We start from the raw sequence: 26,028 nt of genomic DNA, 5'->3' as shown, positions 1-26,028 counted from the left end.
AATTTATATATATATATAAAGATAAGACAGCAGCATAACGCCTCTGACATTAAAGGTTGAGCACAGTCATTTGATAGCCTTATCCTTTATTAATTTGCCTAATTCTCTTTTTAAAGCCATCCTGGTTGGTGGCCATCACTAATTCTTACGGGAGCAGTTTGTGAAGTACTTTCTTTCTTTGGTCTATCCTGAATCTTCCAACATTCAGCTTCATTGGGGGGGCCTAGGGTTCTAGTATTAGGAAAATGAAAGAAACAAACATCACTCTGTCTACTTCGTCTACACCAGGCATCCCCAAACTGCGGCCCTCCAGATGTTTTGGCCTACAACTCCCATGATCCCTAGCTAACAGGACCAGTGGTTGGGGAAGATGGGACTTGTAGTCCAAAACATCTGGAGGGCCGAAGTTTGGGGATGCCTGGTCTACACCATGCAAAATCTTAAACACCTCTATCATGTCCCCTCTCGCTCATCTTATTAAATATATATATATCTAAAATGCTGTAATTTTTTTTTCACATAGATGAGTTGTCCCACTTTACACTGAATCTCATTTGTTGTGCATTGAGTCATTTTTAGAATATAAAATGGCTTGCTTAGAATGTCAGCATTCTGTATACTTGGGTTTATCCACAAGCTTGGCTACCCCACAATTCACCCTTGACTCCAGATCACTTATGAAGACATTAAATAGCAACAGCCTCAATGTAAGCCCTTGGTGGACCCTCCTTCTTACTTCCTTCATTTGTGGAGGTGATTTATTTATTTGAATGCAACATTTCTTGTCCTTTAACTGGTTACCAGTCCAGAAGAGGAACTGAATCTTGAATATTTTTTTTCTAGAATCCTTGATCTCAAAAGTCAGGCTGGATAAATCCCTACATTGATTAATCATTCAAATGTTTATTATTTTAATTGTTTCTAGGAAACAGGAATATCATGAAAAATCTGTGGCAGACATAACCCATTTGGTGAACTGTTAAATATTGCACTGGATCTGTCTATCATCTATCTATCTATCTATCTATCTATCTATCTATCTATCTATCTATCTATCTATCATCTATAGATATATGCAGGTGTCTATATATACATAGTGTATATACCCCCACATGCACAAACACTGAATCCCTTGATTTTTAGAAGAAACAATTGGATTGAGATGAAGAGAAATGGGGTGAAGAACAGTGATTGTTCTTTTCTCATTCTTGATAACCCCAATTTTCCTCTTGCTGTATCAGCGCATGTATTGTTTCTTATCTAATCTTAATTGCTTTATATACACAATTATAACTTTTAATGGAAAGTCAATGAAAGGATGAAAAAAGCATTTCTTAGCATACCTGATTGTGTTGATAGTGGTTGAGTACTAGGCTACAGCAATGGCAATGCCAGCCAATAAGGTGTTTTCATTTTTGGGGATGGTATCCATGGTATAAAAGCAAGGGCTGAAAAGTGAGACTTCAGGCCACTCTCTTCTGAGGTCTACTAAGCTCATCAGGTGTTGTTGTGGGAGAAACCAAGCATCATGAAGTGGGTGCTCCTGGTTCTGGCTTGCTTCCAGCTGTCAGATGGACTAGTGAAGTGAGTGTTCTTACTCAGTTTAATACTATATATGAAACAGAACAGCATAGAGACCAATAAGATGCAAAAATTGTTCGCTTGCAAATCAGATAGCATTATAATTTTTGGACTTTCATGGTGTAAGTCAGGAGTAAGGTAAAATTATATAGCACAGAGAGTTACGGTAGATGAGTGTACGGGGATGAGTGAAGATGTGAGAATATTTTTCTCCACATGGTAAGGAGGAGCTATGTATAAAGGGTGTTTCATGCAGTAATGCTCACATATTCAGTAAACCTAATTTCTTCAATTTGTTGAATGTGCATCCTTCCTTCAATTGCTGTAGAAAAACAACAAGAAGTGGGCAAGGGGCAGTCTCAGTGCAGCAACAGGAACAAATATGGTGGTGGTTCTTTGTCATCCAAGTTGTGTGGGGTCCTTGAATGGCAAGTATCACTCTATTAATTATATATCTATGCTCTGCTTTTTAATTCCATATAGCGTCCTTCTGAAGAAGGGCAAGTCTATCCGAGAGGTGATGAAGGAGAAGGGTGTGCTGGAAGACTACCTGAAGAACCACAAACTTGACCCAGCCAAGAAGTACATCTTCAATGAGTACAATGTTGCTTATGAACCAATGGCGTACATGGATGTGAGTCTCCCGTCCTTTCTTGTTAACTTGTCTATGTATCTTTGATGTTCTCTTTAACAAGCCTATATTTTTCCTCACTACAACAGAATGCTATTAGGCTGAGAAACCACATGGAATGTAAAGGTAAAGGTACCCCTGACAGTTAGATCCAGCTGCGGACAACTCTGGGGTTGCGGTGCCCATCTTGCTCTATAGGCCAAGGGAGCCGACGTTTGTCCGCAGACAGCATGACAAAGCTGCTTCTGGAGAACCAGAGCAGCGCATGGAAACGCCGTTTCCTTCCTGCCAGAGCTGTACCTATTTATCTACTTGCACTTTGAAGTGCTTTCGAACTGCTAGGTTGGCAGGAGCAGGAACTGAGCAACGGGAGCTCACCCCGTCACGGGGGTTCAAACCACCGACCTTCTGATTGGCAAGCCCTAGGCTCTGTGGTTTAGACCACAGCGTATTTCTAGGCTCAACCCTCTTAACAGTTCAAGCCTTTATGTGAGTACTGGGCATAGCTGCCAAGTTTTCCCTTTTCTCGCGAGGAAGCCTATTCAGCATAATAGAAAATCCCTTTAAAAAAGGGATAACTTGGCAGCTATGGTACTGGGCCTGAGTGCTCACAAAAGACTTACAAGCACTCGAAATGTGCACCATTGCCTCCCTCTTCCTCAGTGTGTGTAACTTACCTTTGGACCAGGGGAAGAAGGTAGCAGGAGAAGAGTTGACAGTGGGCCCTGTGGAGACCCAGCAGCATGAGATTCCACAATGATATAAGGCTGGAGAACTACCTAAGCATAGAAAAGATGCTATTTGCACAATTTCTGCTGGGAAGAATCCCCACTGCATGATGGAGAAACCACTGGTTGCTGCCATTGTTGATTATCTTCTTCCATCCATGGTCAAAAGCTCAATCCAATCCTTTAGAGAAGGGGGAAATGGTTGAAGTGATGGTGAAGCTATCTGAGACTCCATTCACCCTGCATGTAGTAGGCTATGAGCAGTGTCCCTCTTGCCTCAATCCTATCTGAGGGCATTCAAACCCCCCTATTTGAGTGATCACAACATCCCAAGGTGTAAATGTGAATGTGTGATGCGTCTTTTGAGAAATCCTATGCCTTGGGAAATCGATCAGGTTGGGAGCTTTTTAAATTCACAGAATCACTCATTCCATGCAAATCACAGAGCTAAGTTCATGCCAGAATTCTTATGAAATTCACAATGTAATATATTTTCTCCCCAGGCTTCTTACTATGGAGAAATCAGCATTGGAACACCACCTCAGAATTTCCTGGTGCTCTTTGACACTGGCTCTTCAAACTTGTGGGTGCCTTCTGTCTACTGCAACAGCCAGGCTTGCAGTAAGTCACCAACCCCCAACTTTTCAAAAGCTATCTTTATTCATAAAAGGTGAAGGTAAAGGTACCCCTGACCGTTAGGTCCAGTCACGGACGACTCTAGGGCTGCGGTGCTCATCTCGCTCTATAGGCTGAGGAGCAAGCATTTGTCCACAGACAGCTTTCGGATCATGTGGCCAGCATGACTAAGCCGCTTCTGGCAAACCAGAGCAGCGCACAGAAACGCCATTTACCTTCCCGCCAGAGCGGTACCTATTTATCTACTTGCACTTTGACGTGCTTTCGAACTCCTAGGTGGGCAGGAGCTGGGACCAAACAATGGGAGCTCACCCCGTTGCGGGGATTCGAATCGCCAATCTTCTGATCAGCAAGCCCTAGGCTCTGTGGTTTAGACCACAGCACCACCCACGCCCAGCTTTATTCATAGCCACAGCTAAGCCAGCTGTCGTGTGATGGAATACAGACAGAGCTTCAACAGATCCTTGCTGCCAAGAAACTGAATTTCTGTCATCCATGATGCCAAGCAAAGGCTTTTCTAACTGTATACTTCTGCTGATGCTGTACAACATTTAGGGTATATCCTATGGAAGGTTTCAGCCTTTTATTATATTTCTCTCCACAGCTGGTCATTCAAGATTCAATCCCAGCCAGTCCTCCACCTACTCCACTAATGGACAGACCTTCTCCCTGCAATATGGTAGCGGTAACCTTGATGGATTTTTTGGCTTTGACACCATGAGAGTAAGTGTCACTTGGCCTTTTTTTGGGTGTGTGTGTGTGTGAACTAGTCTAATGCTGCCAATGAATCACCGTCAAGTGAATCTGCTAATGCTGGGGTGGGGAACCATCCCTCTTAGCCAATATTCAGGGATGATGGGAGTTGTGGTCCAACAATATCTGAAGGGCACCATGTTGGCAACCTCTGTTCTAGAAGCTCAAAAGCAGGGTACTAAGATGGTGGATGCCCTCTTTTGACAATTTATAATTCTTTTCATTCCTATCCTATCTATGAATTTTACGGTGACACTTTCTCTTTGTCTCCTTTAGCTCCAGAACATTGTTGTCCCTAAGCAAGAATTCGGCCTGAGTGAAAATGAACCTGGTTCCAACTTTGTTTATGCCCAGTTTGATGGCATCCTAGGGATGGCTTATCCTTCTCTTGCAGTTGGGGGTGCTACGACGGCCTTAGAGGGGATGTTGCAGCAAAACTTGCTTTCACAGCCAATCTTCAGCTTCTATCTGAGCTCGTAAGAAACAGAAGCCATTTTTCCTTTAGCTTTCATGTCCCACACTCCTTTGCTTTTCATACATCATAGCATAAATATAAATGGGTTGGATCTAGAATAAATTAATCATGCTTTACTGCCACAGAAATAGATGAGATTTCAGTTAGTCATGAAGGCATGGAATTTTCTGAAAATCTCAGTATTAAGCTTCTCCACACATAATTTTTCTAACTTCCTTCTCACTCCATGATTTTGATGAGAAGTAAGTTATTTCCCTGAGTGCTTCTGCTATAAATACAAACACTTCTCAAATTTTATTTGCATGTTTATACACATTATTGTATGTGTTACTATACATGTTAATATTATGCATAGATTATATTCACTCCAGGTTTCCTAAAGTAGCCAGCAAAAAAACATACATACAACAATGTACATGGCTGTAGAAAAATAAAGGTAAAGGTAAAGGGACCTCTGACCATTAGGTCCAGTCGTGACCGACTCTGGGGTTGCGCGCTCATCTCGCATTATTGGCCGAGGGAGCCGGCGTATAGCTTCCAGGTCATGTGGCCAGCATGACAAAGCCGCTTTTGGCAAACCAGAGCAGCGCACAGAAACGCTGTTTACCTTCCCGCTGTAAGGTAAATGTAAAGGGACCTCTGACCATTAGGTCCAGTCGTGACCGACTCTGGGGTTGCGCGCTCATCTCACATTATTGGCCGAGGGAGCCGGCGTATAGCTTCCAGGTCATGTGGCCAGCATGACAAAGCCGCTTCTGGCAAACCAGAGCAGCACATGGAAACACCATTTACCTTCCCGCTGTAGTGGTTCCTATTTATCTACTTGCAGTTTGATGTGTTTTCGAACTGCTAGGTTGGCATGAGCTGGGACCAAGCAACGGGAGCTCACCCCGTCACAGAGATTCGAACCGCTGACCTTCTGATCAGCAAGCCCTAGGCTCAGTGGTTTAACCCACAGAGCCACCTGGATCCCTTATATGTATTAATACTTACAAAATTATAGCGCAGAAACAACATATTGCATGGGACTTGACTCTCACACATATACATATTTTGGCGTATAATTTTGCATTAAATGTTGTAGATAGTCAGTCATTAAAAAACAACCAACAATGCACAAGAAATTCATATGTACAGTACAGTGGTACCTCAGGTTAAGTACTTAATTGGTTCTGGAAGTCCATACTTAACCTGAAGCGTACTTAATCTGAAGCGAACTTTCCCATTGAAAGTAATGGAAAGTGGATTAATCCGTTCCAGATGGGTCTGCAGAGTACTTAAATTGAAAGTACTCAACCTGAAGTGTAGTTAACCCGAGGTATGATTGTACTGTACTCTCACTGTGTATTTATCTCAGATCCTTAATTGTCCTTGGAGGGAATTTTTGCATTTATACAACCCAAATGAGGGCCACCCCGTTACACAATGTTCTTTGCTTTAAACATTCCATAACGAATTATGAATGCCCAATCCTTTCTTTTTGTTTGTAGCCAACCAAGCTCTCAGTATGGTGGTGAGGTTGTCTTTGGAGGTGTAGACACTCGACTGTACTCTGGAGAGATCTATTGGGCTCCAGTCACCCAAGAACTTTATTGGCAGATTGGAATTCAAGAGTGAGTTGAAATTGTTAAAAAAATAATTCAAGAGCGTTGGAGAATTCCCATAATATCTATATAGTGCTGTGCTTTTGAACTCATGGCGACACCTTCTTGGATTTGAGCCAGACTCTTCTAGAAGGAATGCAGATATAAACTGAAACTTACACATTGTTTCTCAAAGCACCATAGAGATTTCACCAAAGTAAATGATTGCACTGTCACTTTATGTTCACATGATTTCTGGAATAAGAATATTCAAACTGCAGTGGATTAAAATTGAAGTAGGATGTGGCTTTGCTCATGAGCCTACAGCAATGTGTGTTCAGCATTTCCACTCTGGGTTCTACGTGAACTGGCTATCACATAGCTACAATCTAAAGTACATTGATGTCCCTAGGGAAGATTATTTCTTGAATGTGTAAAATTGGACTACAAGCCTAGATGTTTTGCATGCCACAAACTTATTGTTTAAATTTAGACAAGGAACTGAGCCTGAGCCCATTGCTCCATGGCTTCTTTATCTCATGGAGATGTTGATTGGAGGATTAATAGGGACAAGGAGGTGAACGGCATATAGCACTGGGTGGGAATTTATATTTATAACTTATATCCTCACCTTCTATATCAAGAGGGCAGCTCACAAGGATATAAAATATCTTACCATATTATACAAACGTAAGTGTTATCATCATGCTGCAATTTCCCTCAGCTACAGGTGGTGCTGTGAACTGCAGCATCAAAAGAGGTAGTGGATGGGCAGCCCAGGCAAGCCATAGAGGGACAGCCCAAACAGCCCAGGGCAGCCCCTCAGTTACTCTGGCTCCTCTGCCCGCCAGCATCCAGATCCTTAGACCAGCTGCCACTGTTACTGCCCACCATCCTGCTTCATGGTTGGCCTTGGAATCTGCTGCTGCCATGGCTGATCCCCATGAAGTGTGGCAGGATGAGCAGCTCACAGGGAGGAAAAAGGTGGCTGGTTGGCACCATGAAGTGGAAAGGGAAGCAGTGGATGGCTTTGGCAAGGGTGGTTGGTGGAGGTTGGGTGAATGTAGGTGAGGTTGGTAAGTGAAGTGACCAGGGGTACAGTCCCTAGTAAAACTATACCATGTTATGGTATAGTTATGCATTGGCTGAATACTAATCTAATAAGAAAGCCATGATACACAAATGACCAACTAGGAAGACTGCAGGTAAGACTGGCTTGTTAAGAGTCAGTATGAGGTTTGTATCAGTATCAGCAACGAATCAATCCACTCTTTTTGGTGCATAGAAAAGCACATGGCACGGCCTGGTCCTCCCACATCAGAACAGAAGGCAGTGAAAGGGAGGCATTTTAAAAGAAATTTAGTGCCCAGCAAATACTTCATACATTTTTTTGCAGAGGATATAGGCAAGACTGCACATGAGAGGTAAAGGTACCCCTGACTGTTAGGTCCAGTCGTGGACGACTCTGGGGTTGCAGCGCTCATCTCACTTTACTGGCCATGGGAGCCGGCGTACAGCTTCCGGGTCATGTGGCCAGCATGAGTAAGCAGCTTCTAGCGAACTAGAGCAGCACACAGAAATGCCATTTTCCTTCCTGCCAGAGCGGTACCTACGTATTTATCTACTTGCACTTTGACGTGCTTTCGAACTGCTAGGTGGGCAGGAGCAGGGACCAAGCAACGGGAGCTCACCCCATTGCGGGGATTCGAACCGTCAACCTTCTGATTGGCAAGCCCTAGGCTCAGTGGTTTAGACCACAGCGCCACCTACATGAGAGGTATGGTGGGATTTTCAATGTGTTCCCTGTTCTTAGGTTTTCTATTGGGGGAAGAGCTACTGGATGGTGCAGCCAAGGTTGCCAAGCTATTGTGGACACTGGGACATCCCTCCTCACTGTTCCTCAGCAGTACATGGCGAGTTTTGTGCAGGCTGTGGGTGCTCAGCAAAATCAGTACGGAGAGGTAGGTGACATTAAACATTTTGAAGAGCTGGGAGGGTAACACTGGAAGCAGGGTGATGTGGGATGCAGCTGGTTTATGCACAGTTTGTGTGGGTTGCCTCAAAGTCACCAAGAATCCTGGCATAATAGAAGTAATTGATGCCTACTGAATGACTACATCTCAGTTCCTTGCTGTCCACTCCTATAGGAGAATAACCCATCATTGCATTCTTCCTTCACAGTATGCGGTTGCTTGCAGCAGTGTTCAGAATTTGCCCACCATCTCCTTCAACATCAATGGGGTTTCCTTCCCTCTGCCCCCCAGTGCCTACATCCTCAATGTAAGTTTTAGAGATCTGGACATCATTAATTCATTTGTTTTCTTTTAGCATAGAACCAATAGAGAGAATTAGAACTTAATGTTCAGGACAGAAGAAGAAAGATAGGGTTTTCTCTTGTGTGCCATCTGTCTTTATAATAACTGGGCTAGCATCTTAATGGATCCTACTCATTTTGCCTTTCCCCCTTTCTATTTATTGCTTTACAGAACAATGGCTACTGCACAGTTGGGATTGAGCCCACATATCTGCCTTCCCAAAATGGACAGCCACTCTGGATCCTGGGAGATGTCTTCCTCAGGAAATACTATTCCGTCTACGACATGGGCAACAACAGGATTGGCTTTGCAGCTGCTGCCTAAGCTTCTTTGCTATTATACCTGAGTTGTCTCTATTACAATGCCTTTCTTTTAAGATTCTTACTGAGATGAAAGGGGTAGTTTAAATGCTTCCCCTTATCTCTGTTACAATTTCTTTCTTTCCCTTTAAGCTTGTCTTAGACTATTCTCCTTGAACTATCTGCACTCTGGAGCCCTGGGGTTTTTCCTTTCTTGGTGTTATAATGATGTTTGTGGCAGATTGGATAATAAATGGTCAAACACAAGATATTCATGCTCAAGTCTGTTCAACTACTTTTCTGCTATTTACAGAGGGCATTAAAGAGGAGTGCTCTTAGCTGGAATCTATATACTGTACCTGGAATAAATCTTAGGCTAAATAACGGTAGCTCCTTTAAATGACACTGGCAGCCTCAGCTCACTGTTAATGTTTTGGAAGGGAGCAATGCCAAATGTTGCTCAGGAAGCCTCTTGTTATGGCAGCATTGCTCTAGGATCCACAGATAAATGACAAAGGGGATTGCTCAAGGCCATCCAGTCCACCCCACCAAAGACAGAGCCATCCATCCGCACCACCTCCATAGGTAAATAGATGCTCGAGGGACAAGACCAGAGTGTTTCCCAAAGTCAGGTACACAGCAGGAGATTCTTACCGACCAATATGCATTCAGATTACCCATACACAGGACCCAAGCATGCAATTATTATTATTATTACATTTCTATACTGCTTTATATTTTAAAGAAAAATCTCAAAGCGGTTTGTTGTTGTTGTTTAGTCGTGTCCGACTCTTCGTGACCCCATGGACCATAGCACGCCAGGCACTCCTGTCTTGCACTGCCTCCCGCAGTTTGGTCAAACTCATGTTCGTAGCTTTGAGAACACTGTCCAACCATCTTGTCCTCTGTCGTCCCCTTCTCCTAGTGCCCTCAATCTTTCCCAACATCTGGGTCTTTTCCAGGGAGTCTTCTATTCTCATGAGGTGGCCAAAGTATTGGAGCCTCAGCTTCACAATCTGTCCTTCCAGTGAGCACTCAGGCCTGATTTCCTTCAGAATGGATAGGTTTGATCTTCTTGCAGTCCATGGGACTCTCAAGAGTCTCCTCCAGCACCTCCAGCGGTTTACAGAATATTAAAACATCAATAAAACATGAATAAAACAATCTGAAGAAAGTCACATATAGAATATATAGTCAAAGCAACATAATTAACAGAAAACTAATATATTATCTTAAAGATTTCAAAATTAAACATTACAAAGGAGGTCAACTACAGAATACATACTGAACACAAACAAAGTTAACATTTTTTAAAAAAATTGCTAGGTGAAGTCAAATATAAAATGCACATTTAAAACAGCATAATTAACAAGAGCATACACACATGCAAACAAACAAATATGCACGCACGCACACACACACACACACACACCTGACCTGTTATATTGTTCCCTTTCTCTGAGCCAAGCTGTTCCTTATTCATGTACAAAACCTCTCTGGTTTTGTACCCTCCCTGTACCCTCCACCCTGCCTTACTTCTGTGCAGTTCACACGTGTTTCTAAAGCAAAAGAACATAATAGAGTTTTCGAACCAAGAGCGGGAAGGGAAATAAGGCCAGGGACCCATTAACAAAGCCCCTTGGCACTGCCTCATAAATAAACAGGCTCAGGTGTAATGCCACCATGCTAGTGAGACATTACAATTTATCCCAATGTTATTACTACCTAGGGCATTTTCCCACCAGAGCAGCATTGCTGAACCCTATGCTTCAGCACCATGGATCGTTGTAAGCTATTTAACAAATAGCTCACATGTGAGTTCCCTGCTTCAAGCAATATCTATTTCCTCCCAGCACTGGCCATGTTTTAATAACTGGTTTTTCTAAGTAGTAATTATGCTACCTACACATATTTCCCAATGAGCCCAATGGTGATTATTTCCTACTAAGCTTATGATTATAGCCTGAAATAAGTTCCATTAACTGGACTCCTTCCCAAGTATGTATAGAATTTCAGTTTCCCCTCTTCAGATAAAAAGTTCAACACACACAGCAATTGCTGGATTGGGAACTGTGAGAATCAATACCCTGCAGCACATTGCTTTCAATGCACACACTTCCCCATTCCTACATTAGATAGGGGTGCCCATTCATATGCACATCTGAATTTGCACCCTTTAAAAAGTAACGAATAGCAGCCCATTGCACGTGTTCTTGGTCTCTCTAGCAAATAATATGTGTGCAGAAACGTATTTAGCTTAGCAGATCCCCCTTGTTGGATTGGATTGGCAACTTGCAGACTCACTCAGCCCATACAGAAAGACACATGACAGTGCACTGCAATATTGCCACCTAGTGGGCCTTGACCTAGTTGTCCAGAACATAAGGGCAGTGGCTCATCTGAGCCAGTGTATTGTTCTCACAGTGCCCAACCAGATACCCATGGGAAGATGCAAACAGGACCTGAGCATGACATGACTCTCCCTTTCAGGTAGGGTTTCTGGAAACGTTAAAGAGAAACCAGCAGACCCTTTGCTAAACAAAGGTTTAAGGTTTCAGTCTCAGACTCAAAGGAGTTGTTGTTGTTTAGTCGGCTGATTTCCTTAAGAATTGATAGGTTTGATCTTCTAGCAGTCCATGGGACTCTCAAGAGTCTCCTCCAGCACCATAATTCAAAAGCATCAATTCTTCGGCGATCAGCCTTCTTTATGGTCCAGCTCTCACTTCCATACATCACTACTGGGAAAACCATAGCTTTAACTATACGGACCTTTGTCGGCAAGGTGATGTCTCTGCTTTTTTAGGATGCTGTCTAGGTTTGTCATTGCTTTTCTCCCAAGAAGCAGGCGTCTTTTAATTTCGTGACTGCTGTCACCATCTGCAGTGATCAAGGAGCCCAAGAAAGTAAAATCTCTCACTGCCTCCATTTCTTCCCCTTCTATTTGCCAGGAGGTGATGGGACCAGTGGCCATGATCTTGGTTTTTTTGATGTTGAGCTTCAGACCATATTTTGCGCTCTCCTCTTTCACCCTCATTAAAAGGTTCTTTAATTCCTCCTCACTTTCTGCCATCAAGGTTGTGTCATCTGCATATCTGAGGTTGTTGATATTTCTTCCGGCAATCTTAATTCCTGCTTGGGATTCATCTAGTCCAGCCTTTCGCATGATGAATTCACTCAAAGGAGAGCAGGGCAATTAAACTGCCTCTATTGAGTCTGGCAACCCTACTTTCAGGGATATTCAGAGCCAAAGCAGAGCCATCCTGCCTAGTAGTCATTGTTAGTCCCATCCTCCATGAATTTGTCTAATCCTCTTTTAAAGCCATCCATGTTGGTGGCCATCACTGCCTCATGTGGGAGATATTTCCATAGTTTAACACTACACTGCATGAAGAAGTATTTTATTCTGTCTGTCCTGAATCTTCCAACATTCAGCTTCGTTTTATGTCCCTGAGTTCTAGTGTTACAAGAGAGTGAGCTAAACCTTTCTCTAACCACTTTCTTCATACCACACATAATTTTATAAACTTGCATGCCTTTTCCCTAACCTAAAAAGCCCCAAACGCTGTAGCTTTAAAGAGTGGGTTTTTGTGGGCAAAGCACCAGGGCAAAAAAAAGGAGATCACTTAGCCACTGAGCTTTAAAGTGTAGACCTGTGTCTAGAAAGCACGGGGCCAAATTTTAAGTGTCAATAAGCTCTTACATCTCACACCCCTTTTTTGGCATATATTTTGAATATGGTGCGGTAGATGCTGCAACAACCAGTTGTTTATATTTCCTACCTGATTCTTTGGGAACCATAGGCTAACCTGATACACATTCATTTTTTTTAAAAAATGTATCCTACAAAACCAGCTAATTTAGGTTCTTGTGATAGCTGTCTCAGTGGTGGTGGTGTGTGGATAGGCCACTGTGAGAACAGGATGTTGCACTTAATGGGCCATTGGCCTGATCCAGCAGCCCCTTCTTATGTTATTATGGGGAAGAGGGAAGCAACTGGCTGGCATTACTACTAGCTGGTGAACGGGAAGCCATCATTCACATTTTGAGAGCCAGACCACTTCTTCTTGCATCATATCCACTGAATCCTAGAGGCCAAAAGAGGCTCCAGGATTGAACCCTGATTCAGATTAAGCACAGCTATTATTTAAGCAATTGATTCCCCATTAGGCACACACCACCTCTTTCCCCCCCCAACTTTTGGTGTATTATTATATCCTACTATTAGCTGGTTGGCAATTTACCTATGAGGTCTCCCACAAATCTCTGGAATGTCTCCATCCCTCACTTGAGAGGTGAGCAATGGATTTAAAGAACACTGAGTCACACTTTAGGGTTTCAAAGCTTCTCCAGGTGTTTCAGTTACTGGCACAGATAGGCATTCATGTATCTCTGATGCTTTTGAAGTTTATCACAGGCCTGTAGAGGTTGCCACTCCTGTTCATTAGTCCTTTCCTTCATCCATACATGTGAATGATGTCCACAACTTTATTGCAACACATATATAACTCATGATAGGAGAATTTGTTGAAATGGGCTGTTAGGAGGAGAGGATATGCTCCATAACACAGGAATTTACCACAGGGATGAGATGTGCTTTCATACATCCACCTAATTGCTAGCATTGAAGAACTCCTGCATAGTACAGCTGATATGAGAGCCTTGCTTATAGGGACACAATGATAATGCTGTTTTTTACTGAGATGTTGTGGCTGGGACTATATACAGCCGTATACCATTGTTATGAGGGCTAAATCAATCTGTGAATGAATTTGTGTTGACTAAATCGCATATACATTATAAATGAAAACGGTAGTTCTGAAGGTGTGTGTGTCGGGAGGGAGTGTATACTTCCCTTGTTTTTAGATGATGTGAATATCTGCTCCATGTGTGATGGAGAAGACAGAACGCCTCTTCTATGGTGCCTTTAACCTACTGTGTGTGTGTGTGTGTGTGTGTGTATGTATGTATGTATGTGTATTTATATATATATGGTTTTAAAATAACTTGCCATCCAATTAATACATGGCACTTTTAAAGCAGTTAAAATGCTTTAAATAGATTACTCTAACTGAAAGATTATATAATTCAGCCCTAATGGTTGGTACATTGTCATTCACTGTGCATCATTGTAATTAGAAGCACCACTTCTTATAATCAATGGCTTAGTAACAATTTTGGAATGTTGCTGCTGTGGTTACTCATTCATGATACTCGTCTTAGGAACAAAATAAAAAAAATCATTCCAGTAGCACCTTAGAGACCAACTAAGTTTCTCATTGGTATGAGCTTTTGTGTGCATGCACACTTCTTCAGATACACTGAAACAGAAGTCACCAGATCCCCACATATAGTGAGGTGGGGCACCACTCAAAAGGGTGGTGGGAAACCCGGACTGTTTATGACTGCATTTGGTCTTACAGGAAGAATTTACGACTGTTTACAACTGCAAATTGATCCCATAGGAAAAGCAACGGGTGAGATGGCTTTATCATGTATAATGAGATAAGAATCCAATGCCTTTATTTAGACCAGGTTTCTCCGTGGTTCTATCTTCCTGTCTTTTTTGGTTTCCACGAACAAGGCAAAATCACAACAATCTGCCCCTCTTGGTTGCTCCCAGTATCTCCTCTAGTGGTACAAATGCCATGCCAAGAGACCTGTGCTGTGCTGTGCAGCCCAGCTAGTCAGCTGATGATCTGGCATCATCATGATGTTGGGTGATTTGACAGCTGAGTAGCTATGCCCAGTTGTCAAAGTGGGGGCTATAAAAGAGTTAAGGATCTGGCCTGTAACCAAATCAAGTCCCCCACCCTTGATCTAAACAGTTGGCATTCTGTGGCCATGATTTTAGATAGAGTGTACTTGTAAATGCTCATAGGATTGGCACATTTGATCTCTTCCTAACTCTTAAAAGAACTTCGAGAGAAAATATTATAAAAATGTATTACTGTATATAAACAGTTTGCATTCTCACCTTTCCCTGTGCAATTTCTATTAACTCATTCTGAACTCATGTATTTCCACCTCAAGGTTATAAGCAGATATTTATTGGAGAAATGAAAGTTTTCCACTACCCTTGTGGTGTATAGTGATTAGAGTGTTGGACTAGGAGTTGAAAAACCAGGGTTCAAATCCTCACTGAGCCATGAAGCTCACTGAGTCTCAGTGTTGTTGTGTGTTTCAAATGAGGACCATGTATGTCACATTGCGTTCCTAAGAGAATGATGTGAGATATAAACGCTAGGGCACCTTTCCCCTTCTCTCTTCGATCAGATCTCATATTAAAGATTAGGGAGCATCTGTTCTGATCAGCAGAGCAGTATGTGCTTTGGTGAGCTTTTGTGTTGACGATCATCTCCAAATTGCTTGGGAATGGCAACATATTATCTTTTAAGCATTAGTTTTTATAAAGTTAACTCATTTCAGTTACAGTATTTCTTAAGCTGCCCTTTTCAAGTCGTGTAACATTCATTTAACAGCATCTCATTCACAACAGGGTGGATAATTGAGAGAAAACGAACGCGTAAAGAACACGCAAAACCGCGGCCGCCTGCCTACCGCCGACCCTGCGTGGGCGCTCTCAGGAATTGTTTTGAGAACGAGCGCGATTCCGCTTGGGAGAGGACCTCTCGGGAACTACATTTCCCGGCAGGCTACGCAAAAGGGGGCGTGGCCAGCCATGGTTGAGTGCTGCCCTCTCTTGGGTACATCTAGGAAGTTGAAGAGCGAGAAGGTGACAGTAAATTAGGGGGAGGGAGAGCTGTCCGTAAGGGGTCCTGGGGGGTGAAAGCACCCCTGGCAGCGCACAGGAGAGGATTGCAACAGCTGGAACTACCTGGTGCCAAGAGAAAAGCCAGAGGAGAGCGGCGGGACAAGCAGAGGGCACCCAAGTTGAGCCGAGTTGGCCAAGTGGCTTGGGAAGTGGCGTGTTTTTCTCCCCCTCCCCTCCAGTGGCTGCGCAGCCGACTCTGACCTTCACGGGAGGGTAAGTACGCCGAGAGCGGGCAGACTCCGGACGCGCGTGCCACTTCCAGGCAAAAAAGCTACAATCTCCAGAGGCGCCGTTTGGGGCGGGCAGGCGGGCGTGTGAACTGCCAGCCGAGGTGGCGGCAGCAACACCCGCTGTGTGTGTGTTGGGGGGGTGAGGTGGGGGTAAAATAAAAAATAAATAGAAATCCCCCGGCTGAGGTGGTTGGTGGGAGCGAGGCGGGAGAATCCTAAAGGACCCAGCGCTCTGTTTCACCGACGAGGCGCGCGAGGTCTCCTTAAGCGGAGCAGGTGGAAGAGGGAGAAGGTGTCGAAGCGGGGATCGGGAGTTTGTGTTTAGCCGGAAGGAGAGTGCGGGGAGGGGAGAGGGAGACGCGTCGTGGGATCAAGAAGTTTATATGTGTAACTTGGGTCGCTGAGAAGGGTAGGCAGGTGAGCGGCAGGGCGAGTCGGGTGGAGGGCAAGCAACTCTCTCCGCCGTCTCTCTCCCCTACTCCTTTGCAAGAGATCAAGCCGGCTTTTGAGCCATCATACGGTAGTGCGTTTGGGTCCCGAGTCGACTCTCGCCACCCCGACGGGAGGGGGGGCGACGACGACGACGACCCATTGCCGGGAACTGTCAATGTGTGTGGGGGGGAGCGCGGGGGAGGGGAAAGCCGATGCCGGAACTGGAGAAGTCAAGCAGCAAAACAATGGGGGGGGGGGAGAGGGAGGAGAGCCGCTCAACTCCACCCGCGTCAAGGCGGAGAGGGGCGGCGAAGGGCTGCTCGCTTCTGCCCTCCTCTCTCTGCCTTCTCAGCAGCGCCGCCAGGAGCTTAGAGGGGAGCCGCGGGGGCCTCTTACGTAACTGCTGCTGCAGAAAGCCGGGAAACTGCCGGCTGCTCCGAGTGGGGCAGCGGCGGAGTTTGCAAAGTCCGGCGCGGGGGCGGAGTCGGGCTGCGCTGGTTGCTTCGCTCCGTCGGCGCGCTCGGCTGGGAGCTGCGCTTGGGCGCGAGAGGCGGGCAATCTCCGAGAGCCGGGCTTGCCTCGTTCTTGGCGCGAGACGGAAGTTCACGATGACAAGCGCTGCAAGGCTTCTCATTAGTTTAATGAGCGCTCATTATTGTTAATTTCCATGTCCCGGGAAGCTCCCACGTGTGCTGTCAGGAGACGGTGGCGGAAAGGGATACCGGGCGCGTCCTGCGAGCAGCTACCCAGCCCGCCCGCGGCGCTGTTTTGTAGCCAGGCTATTTCCGCGCAAGCCCAGTGCTGGGAAGAGGCGCCTTCACGTGTCTCACCCTGCAGGCCCTGATCCGAGGCAAGAGGAGATAAAGGCCTGGGGCTTCCTCTAGAGTAGGGTTGCCAACTTTTCTTTACTGTCTCTGCTCCAGTGCTTCCAGCTGTGGCCCAACCCAGAGAAATAAAATCTCAGGAGCAGGGGTGCTAAATTGAATAATATATTGGGGGACGGACATGTAAGCCCCGCAAAACTGATCACAGGGCTCGGTTCACACCCACCACTTGAATGGCAATGTCCATCAACTTTGGGGAGGGGGGTCCAGTCCCCTCAAATATTTTATGGGGGGGGGCTGAAAGGACCTAGGCCCCTAGGAGTTGGCTCCTAGGCTCAGGAGGATAGGTTTCAGCTGCTTAATTTCTAGTCTTGGGGCTGCTCTTCGCTGGCAGTGAAGAAGGCCCAGTTTAAAAAGCGGAAGAAAGCTTAGTTCAAAATTTAGTTCAGCCATCTTAAACTACAGCAAATCTGATGACCAGCAAAAGTGTGTGTGTAGTATATAGGTATTACAGTATATGCTTTGTGTCATGAAAATTTCAGAATTCTGAAAACTTCTTTTCCTGAACAGTTTTGTAGCGCATAGGAAACTGCTCTGAGACCTGGTGACTTTTTTTCCTTAACGCACGTGGTAGAAAACTGAACAGATGGCCAATGTGTGGATATTCCCTCCCCCTCTGTGCTGTTAATTTCCTCTATCATATTTGTTTGACTTCATGCATGGCTGCCCTCCATCTCCAGCATGGGGGTTTGAGTGGGGCTGCGTCGACAGGTCTTTGCCTGCTTTTTCTTGGGCCCCTTGCTTTTCTTTCTGTTTACAGATGCTAGATATACAGGTGACTCTGTATCGGACAAGCAGATCTGGCAAATAATGAGAGCAGTCCGTCCTTCAGAGCCTCTTATTCCTTGGATGTAAACTCAAGCTGAGTTTCGTCTCTTGAGTTAGAATCCACAGCATGGACTAGTTTTTAAGCAAGTGGAAGGCTCTGCCTCACCTTAAAAGTGAGATGGGGGATTTTAGGTGACTGAATGTTCATACCTGGGGTCTTTTATAGACAGGGCCTGGATTTGGCAACTCTTAATGGGGCACCTTTATCTTTTTAAGCATTGGCTAGAAGAGGAAAGGTGTTTGCTGTCATCTTGCTACAGCAGTGGGAGAAACTACATTTGATTTCAAAATAAAAGATGACCCAATTGTCCTACCAAAATGGCCAGAAAAAGGCACAGAGTGAGATTGGCCCCAGATTGTCAAATTTCCTTGTATAAAGGCTTGAGGCAGATAGTGATGAAATGCTGCTGGTATGAACGGTTTCTCAGTCCACTTTCACACATGCTTTTTGAATTTTTGGCATCTTTAGCGAGAACAGAAAACCTACATTGGTAAGCCTGTTTATGCCATTTAAAAGTGCCTCTCTTCCACTTTTTTAAAAAAATTCTGGCATGAACAGCATTCTCACATGCACACAAAATCATTTAGTGACATGTGCGACTACGGGTAAAGGAGCCCTTGTCTCAGACTGCCAGTGCCACGTTAAAGATAGCTAGATCCTGAACCCATAATAAGCTCTCCAAACAGCTGTGCCAATGCATCTTACTGAGATGGTGCCCCACTCATTGTCGGCAGGAGCTAGGAAAAAACACACCATGTGCACTAGGTGATTAATTAGCCAGAAAACATGTGACTGAGGCAACCATTTATTCTCTGTCAGTATCAAAGGAGAAATTCCAAACTACTACAAGGGAAAAGGAGCAGTGACTGTAAATGTTGAGTCATTCAGTGATATGTGGTTGGCAGAGCGTGATTTGATACCATAACGTAAAAACGTGCAGTTGCTTTTCAGCTCAAGCGCATAGGAAACCCAGTAGTATATTTTCAACCCCAGAAGTAATCGCTATGCAAGGCAGTTTCTCTTGAGAGAAATTAAAGTTTTAATCAGATGTCCAGGTTCATGTAAACTACAGGAAAAAGTTCACGATGCCCACCCCTCTATTCTTCTCTGTATCCTCATCCTCTGCACCGTTCTGCTACTTTCTATTACTTCATTAAGTAATTACTTCTATTACTCATACACAAACACACACGTAAATATGTTGCTTCTACACATGTAGACGCATATGCTAATAGGCTGGGGAACCTGTGACCTTCTGGGTGTTGTTGGACTCCAACTCCCATCATCCCCAGCCAGTATGGCCAATGGTCAGGGATGATGGGAGTTTAAAATCCAGTAACACCTATAGAACAAGAGGTTCCCCACCCCTCATTTCACATGAAGGGGCCAAAGGTTGGCATTAGCTGATGCACTCTCTTATCCCCTTGTGCCTGGCGATTCCCTCCCTTCTTTCTTGGTTTGAGGCAAACCATACTTTGCTGAACTGGCAAACAATGGTTTGCCCTTGTTTTGCCACAAAGGATTATAAACTGGGATGGGATCCTGGTTTGCAGGCCAAGCACAAAGAAGTGATGGGGGATGAAGAAACAATTGAGTTGAAGGGTCTAGTCTGGCTCCCTCAAACGAAGCCTGATCACAGATAAGCATTATGTTTGAACCATATCTGAACTACACAGTCATTTATTCAATGTTTATAAGTGGAGCTTGTGAGTGTTGTCATAGTGTCTGAAAATATCCCTTGCTTTCTGGCTACAATAAGTTAAAAGTTTGTGTCATGCCAGGGAGATTCTCACTACCACCTTCCCCATATTACTTTGTGGTTCTTGGGATTGCAGTGTGCCTGGACTGTTCTTCACCATGGCCTCAGATTGTGGATGAGGCCATCATTTTCCAGCAGTGGTCATAGGGATGTATTTACATTAAAGTAATCATTCCCTCTGTTTCCAGACTAAGAAGCTGAATGTGGATACAGTCAGAAATTCAAAATGGCACCATCCACATACAGTATCAGCAGTTTGGGACACTCAAGGTTTGTAAAAGTACAAAAAAAATTCACTAAGAGGGACCTTCCTTGCCCTCCTTAAGTTTTAAAACAGCCAAATGAGGACTGAATGTGCTTGGATGGGCATAGAATGCTGGCTGACTGGTGTGTGTGTGTGTGTGTGTGTGTGTAAGAGAGAGAGAGAGAGAGAGAAATCAGAAAACGGGAGTATATGGAATGGCATATCCTGGAAAGGGGCATGGTTTACCAGAACACTAAAGAGGATCATTCCATGCTGCAACATTTTGTTACTTTGATTATTCTCTGGTATCAGAATATCCCTGCTTTGTGATCTATGAAACAGATGATGTGGCTTCACTATACTGTACTGTACAGTATAACTTACCGTGTTTCTCCGAAAATAAGCCATACCCCGAAAATAAGCCATACCCCGAAAATAAGCCATAACCAGAAAATAAGCCGTAGTGATAGGCAGTTTAACCTTGTACCATACCATTAAACTGTACCATACTTAATAATAATAAAAAAGACATCCCCTGAAAATAAGCGACCGTGGTTTTTTTTTGAGGAAAAATAAATATAAGACAGTGTCTTATTTTTGGAGAAAGAGAATGTGATATCATTCCTTGTAAGCACATAGATACAATTTCCATCGTATATATTAGTGATGCTTTCCAAGTGACATTGGGTGGCTAAAGTCCAGGAATTCTTCTTATCAGCAGGAAGCTGCAGGAGGGTGTGAATCTAGTTTCTCTCCCCCCCCCTTCCATGTGCCTTTCTATAGCAGCATTGCACATGGTGATGTACTTGAAATTTGGACTTGGTTTTCCCTTTCTTACCTAAGATTTATGCAACGGACAAAAAGAGCTTGGCTACCCCCCCCCCCCGGTTGTCCTCACCATTGTATTTTTTTAAAACCAGGCAAGAACCATATTGTGGGAAGTCTATCTTCTGTCATGGTTATTACTGCTGCTGTTCTCTGGTGATGGCCATCCTTCATTAAAATTTCAGAACTGCAGGATCCTATGCAGTTTAGGGCTCACTTCTGAAACGAGGGGTAGTTGTTAAGGTTTAGAATAACCGGCAAGTCTCTTCAGACATCTGGCCTGGTATGGCTTATAAAGTGCTTTGGAATTCTGGGATATATTATGGATTTCACCTTGATAGTAGTAGTCTAGGTAGAGGCAGCAAAGGAATCACAATTGTGTACACACACTAATAATACAGAAACGCCCTGGGAATGCTGTTATGTAGGGCTGCCGTACGCCTGGCAACCCACGTCGGCAGTGTCATTTTTGCCGCTCAACAACTTTTGTTGGCAACCCTATTTATGGCAACTTAATTGCCTTTAATGTGTGACACACAACAGAGAGACACAAAACTGTTTTCACAGCGGCGGAGCTTCATGCGCGCATTTTGGGGGCAGGGTGCACCGTGTGCAGGGGCAACGCACACATTTTGGGGCGCGCATAGGGGCGACGTGCACATTTTGGGGGCGGGGCAGGCAGAGGTGATGGCGGCCCGCCCCCACCGCCCCTATCTTCCCATGCCCCTGTGTTTTCATCCACTAGCTGGAGCAGTGCTAAGGTTGCAGCAAACACTGTTGCAGTGATTCCAACATGGAATGCAGTGTGGCATGAAGATCTTCAGTTGCATGCATTGCATGAAACTTACATCACTAGTGCTGTGTGGGCTTTGGTGCAGCCTTCCCCAGCTTTTGTTCATTGCTTTAATGGCATTAGCTGAGTTTTCCAGAGTTGCTTAGCAGCTACCGCTGTATAGAGTATGTTTTTGGCAAGAAGCCTATGAACTGCTGACTTAGACATGAACATGGCATTTTGGAGTAAGTCATGCTAAACCTCGCTGCAAGGAGCTGCAGCACTGGCACCAGAAACTCAAGAATTTGTCACAGGACAGTCTTTTCCTTAGAGACGTTTAATTGTTTTTGAACATGATGGCTGAGGTTCCACAGGAAACGTGTTATCAATGCCGTGTGTGATTATTGTAGTGGCCTTTGTTAATCGCTATCTGATACACCAGCCTTTACCTCAGATAAACTACCAAAGAGCTTGCTCACACAATCAGGATTCAGTTTTGACACATAAGGCTTAACTTGGCTTACGCTTCAATTAGTTTTGTAATGTGTAACCTTCATTGCCTAAAAGACTAATTTGCATTAGGAATAAATTGTCCCCAGATTCTCTTCCATATGAATAAGGGTAAGCTGCTAACATAAATAGCAGGAGTGAGACTGAAAACCGATTGAACCCTCTCACGTGTAAAAAGGGTACATACAGATACATACAACATGATCCACATTCATCTCTTTTCAGTCAAATGTACAACCTTGCTAAAAGATTCGTTCTGGGGAGCAGCAGGTGCTTCCTACTTCCAGTAGAAGCTGGTTGTGTGAATACTGATTGGTTAGCTTTTGTGACAGTCAAAGCAACTCTCCTAACACCCACTCAAACAAACAAACAAACACATGATAGGCTTGAAAAAGCAACACCGAATAAATATTAAACTGGATAAATATTTCAGATGGAAAATAAAATAAAATTCTGCCTGAAAAATAGCAGAGGATTGAAAATGTGTGTTTATGTACATCATTATAATAGTGTAATTTGAAGGGACAGCTGAAGGGGAAATGGTGGGCTCTTCCAGAGGACTTGTTTATCCTGATTTGCTTGCACAAAGCATATATGGAGGTTAGAGTATATCCGGTCTTCATTGAGCATGTGTTATGACACATTTGCATAACTGTTATACAACAATGAGCTTTCGCCCTGATCCGCTTCTGGGGGGTGTTCATATGGCTTCCCAGTAGTCATTTGTTCATCACACGCTTTTCAATGTATTTCTCCAACACTTTCCAAACTGCAAAACGTGAGTTAATTTTTGCTTAAAACAGATTTATTTTTTTGTGCTATATTGGATATTTTAATCCAATATACCTGCATAAACCAATCTAACTGTGCTTGAATCTCCCCTGCAAAATTGCGACAGACTGGAGGCACCCGGTTCTGCCATTGCGTGGGGCAACAACACAAACAAGTTTAAAAGAGCCTGCCGCAGTGAGTAAAGGGCTCTGAATCTTTAGGTGAATTTCACTAGCATTCAATCAGTCACCCAAAGCAGGTTGCACATGCAAATGAGGGAGCATTTTTGTTCAGCCCTACTTTTCATTGGAGATGTGGGAACTTGAACCTGGGACATTTTTCAAGTAAATTATGCACTCTGCCAGTTAGCTGCACCCACTGTGACTTCTATAAAGAACTAAAGTATTTAAACATATGGCAATAAGGAATATATCTGTTTGACTTTTCAACATGGTGGAGAGAGAGAAAATGATTTGGCAGGCATTTAATTATTATTACTATTATTATTACTAGATTCAGGTAGTAGGTGTGTTGGTCTTACGCAGTCGAAATATATAAATAATAATAATATTAATAATAAATAATAATTGTCCAGTAGCCCCTAGAGACCAACTAAGTTTGTTCTTGGTGTAAGCTTTCGTTTCTTATACCAAGAACAAACTTAGTTGGTCTCTAGGTGCTACAGGACAATTTATTATTATTTTTATATATTATTATTACTGTAAGATTGTGAAATTCAAGTTGTGTCCTCTTCATACAGTTTAGTGCCTGCCAGACAATGAGTTTCATGAGCCGCAAAAGCATAGCTGTTGCACAATATTCTGATGTCTTCTCAACAATGTGATTATCTTTCTGAGATACCCAGCATTCAAAGCCACAATCTAGTGTGACTTGGAGAATACCATTCTTTTCTCAAATAGCAGAGCCCAGTGCTAGCCCTACCATTAAGCAAAGTGAGGCACTGCCTCAGGTAGCAGATGCTGAAGGACAGGGAAGGCTACCCATTCCGTTATGTAAGAACAGAACGCTGACAAGGGGAGTACCTGGCATGTCAGTTAAATGATAAGCCCTTGATTTAAACTGATCCTTTCCATAGATAAGTTATTAAAATTCAGGCTTATTTGATGAACACTGGGGGAAAAGAATACATCATTTGGTGGGAGCTGCTTTCAGTAAGTGCAATATTAGCTGTTTTTTTTAAATATTGGAACAGCACCAAAATATTTGAACTAAAATTAGAATAAAGGAAATTAAGGGGATTGCCTGAAGTTCTGCTGCAGCTCAGTGACAGACCTTGGATGAGAACACAAGTTTCCTGTGTGTGCACCAGTGTGATGCCTTGTGGCTTGCTACACCCCACTGTTTTCTTGGCCCTACATACTGGCATTGCACGAGGCCAGCAATGGGTTTTTCTGGTTTTGTAAGAATCCCAAACACAGAAAGTGCAACAGAAGTGGTTGAGTGGTGCTTTTCTGAGGATGAGTCATATATTTGGTTACGATGGCTGCTTATATACAAGTTCCAAATGTACTTTGTTTTGCGCTGGGAAATTTGCGGGGAACTTGACAGCAGCAAAAGCTGCAGGATTCACAATGAGATAGCACTACAGTGGTACCTTGGGTTAAGAACTTAATTCATTCTGGAGGTCCGTTCTTAACCTGAAACTGTTCTTAACCTGATGTACCACTCTAGCTAAGGGGCTTCCCGCCGACGCGCTGCCGCATGATTTCTGTTCTCATCCTGAAGCAAAGTTCTTAACCCGAGGTACTATTTCTGGGTTAGCGAAGTCTGTAACCTGAAGCGTCTGTAACCTGAAGTGTCTGTAAGCTGAGGTACCACTGTACAGGGTTTTAATTATTACTAATTATTACTATTACTAAACTCTCTATCCCTCCCCCCCTTGCCAGTTGTACTATTAATTAATAATAATATACTACTATTAGTAGTAATAATTAGTAGTTACCGTGTTTCCCCTTTTTTAAGACGTAGTCAGAAAGTAAGCCATGGCAGCATTTTTTATCATTAGTGAAATCTAAGACACCCCCCGAAAATAAGACATACCTCCATGCGAGACCGCCAAGCGCCCCAGCCAGCCAGAGGGGCCTGGAACCGGCTGCTGTTGCTGCAGTGAACGCATGGAGCGCCCTGCAGCACCTGGCCTCTTTTTTTCTTTTCTTTTTTTTGGGCTGCCCGAGGCCTGCCGCCCCGCCACCGGAACCGGCGGCTGCAGAGCGGAGCGCTCCGAAACAGCGAGCGCTCGGAGCGCCCTGCAGCACCTGGCTTCTTCTTTTGCGGGGGGGGGGGAGCTGCCCGAGGCCTGCCGCCCCGCCGCCGGAACCGGCGGCTGCAGAGCAGAGCGCTCCGAAGCGCCGAGCGCTCGGAGCGCCCTGCAGCGCCTGGCCTCTTCTTTTTTTGGGGGGGAGGAGCTGCCCGAGGCCTGCCGCCCCGCCGCCGAAACCGGCGGCTGCAGAGCAGAGCGCTCCGAAGCGCCGAGCGCTCGGAGCGCCCTGCAGCGCCTGGCCTCTTCTTTTTTTGGGGGGGAGGAGCTGCCCGAGGCCTGCCGCCCCGCCGCCGAAACCGGCGGCTGCAGAGCGGAGCACTCCGAAGCGCCGAGCGCTCGGAGCGCCCTGCAGCGCCTGGCCTCTTCTTTTTTTGGGGGGGGGGAGGAGCTGCCCAAGGCCTGCCGCCCCGCCGCTGGAACCGGCGGCTGCAGAGCGGAGCACTCCGAAGCGCCGAGCGCTCGGAGCGCCCTGCAGCGCCTGGCCTCTTCTCTTTTTGTTTGGCTGCCCGAGGCCGGCGGCTGCAGAGCGGAGCGCTCCGAAGCGCCGAGCGCTCGGAGCCCCCTGCAGCGCCTGGCCTCTTCTTTTGGGGGGAGAGCTGCCCGAGGCCTGCCCCCCGCCGCCGGAACCAGCGGTCTGCAGCGCCGAGCGCCCGGAGCGCCCAGCAGCGCTGGGCGGAGCGCCGAGCCAGCAGCCTGCCGCCTCGGTGCCGCGCAGAGC

At 44.8% G+C, this 26,028-nt stretch overlaps 2 protein-coding genes across 2 annotated transcripts in view; both read left to right on the top strand.

Moving 5' to 3' along the window:
- Nucleotides 1–1,440: 1,440 nt before the first annotated feature.
- On the top strand, nt 1,441–9,212 carry LOC118089240 (gastricsin-like). The gene is made up of 9 exons (XM_035123730.2): nt 1,441–1,584; nt 2,065–2,215; nt 3,444–3,561; nt 4,181–4,299; nt 4,606–4,805; nt 6,295–6,417; nt 8,201–8,348; nt 8,569–8,667; nt 8,874–9,212. Exons 1-9 carry the CDS (start codon nt 1,529–1,531, stop codon nt 9,024–9,026), a joined length of 1,167 nt encoding a protein of 388 aa, XP_034979621.1. The 5' UTR covers nt 1,441–1,528; the 3' UTR covers nt 9,027–9,212.
- A 6,482-nt stretch (nt 9,213–15,694) lies between these two features.
- Nucleotides 15,695–26,028, top strand: part of TFEB (transcription factor EB) — a 73,537-nt gene continuing 63,203 nt past the window's right edge. The window contains exon 1 of the mRNA XM_035121593.2: nt 15,695–15,986. The gene's annotated coding sequence lies outside the window, so the exon portion shown is untranslated. The remainder of the gene's footprint in view (nt 15,987–26,028) is intronic.

This window comes from Zootoca vivipara, chromosome 7 (genome assembly GCF_963506605.1).
Source record: "Zootoca vivipara chromosome 7, rZooViv1.1, whole genome shotgun sequence".
In the NCBI taxonomy this organism is placed as follows: domain Eukaryota; kingdom Metazoa; phylum Chordata; class Lepidosauria; order Squamata; family Lacertidae; genus Zootoca; species Zootoca vivipara.
Note: the sequence above shows the minus strand (reverse complement) of the source record. Positions and strands in the feature narration are given on the sequence as shown.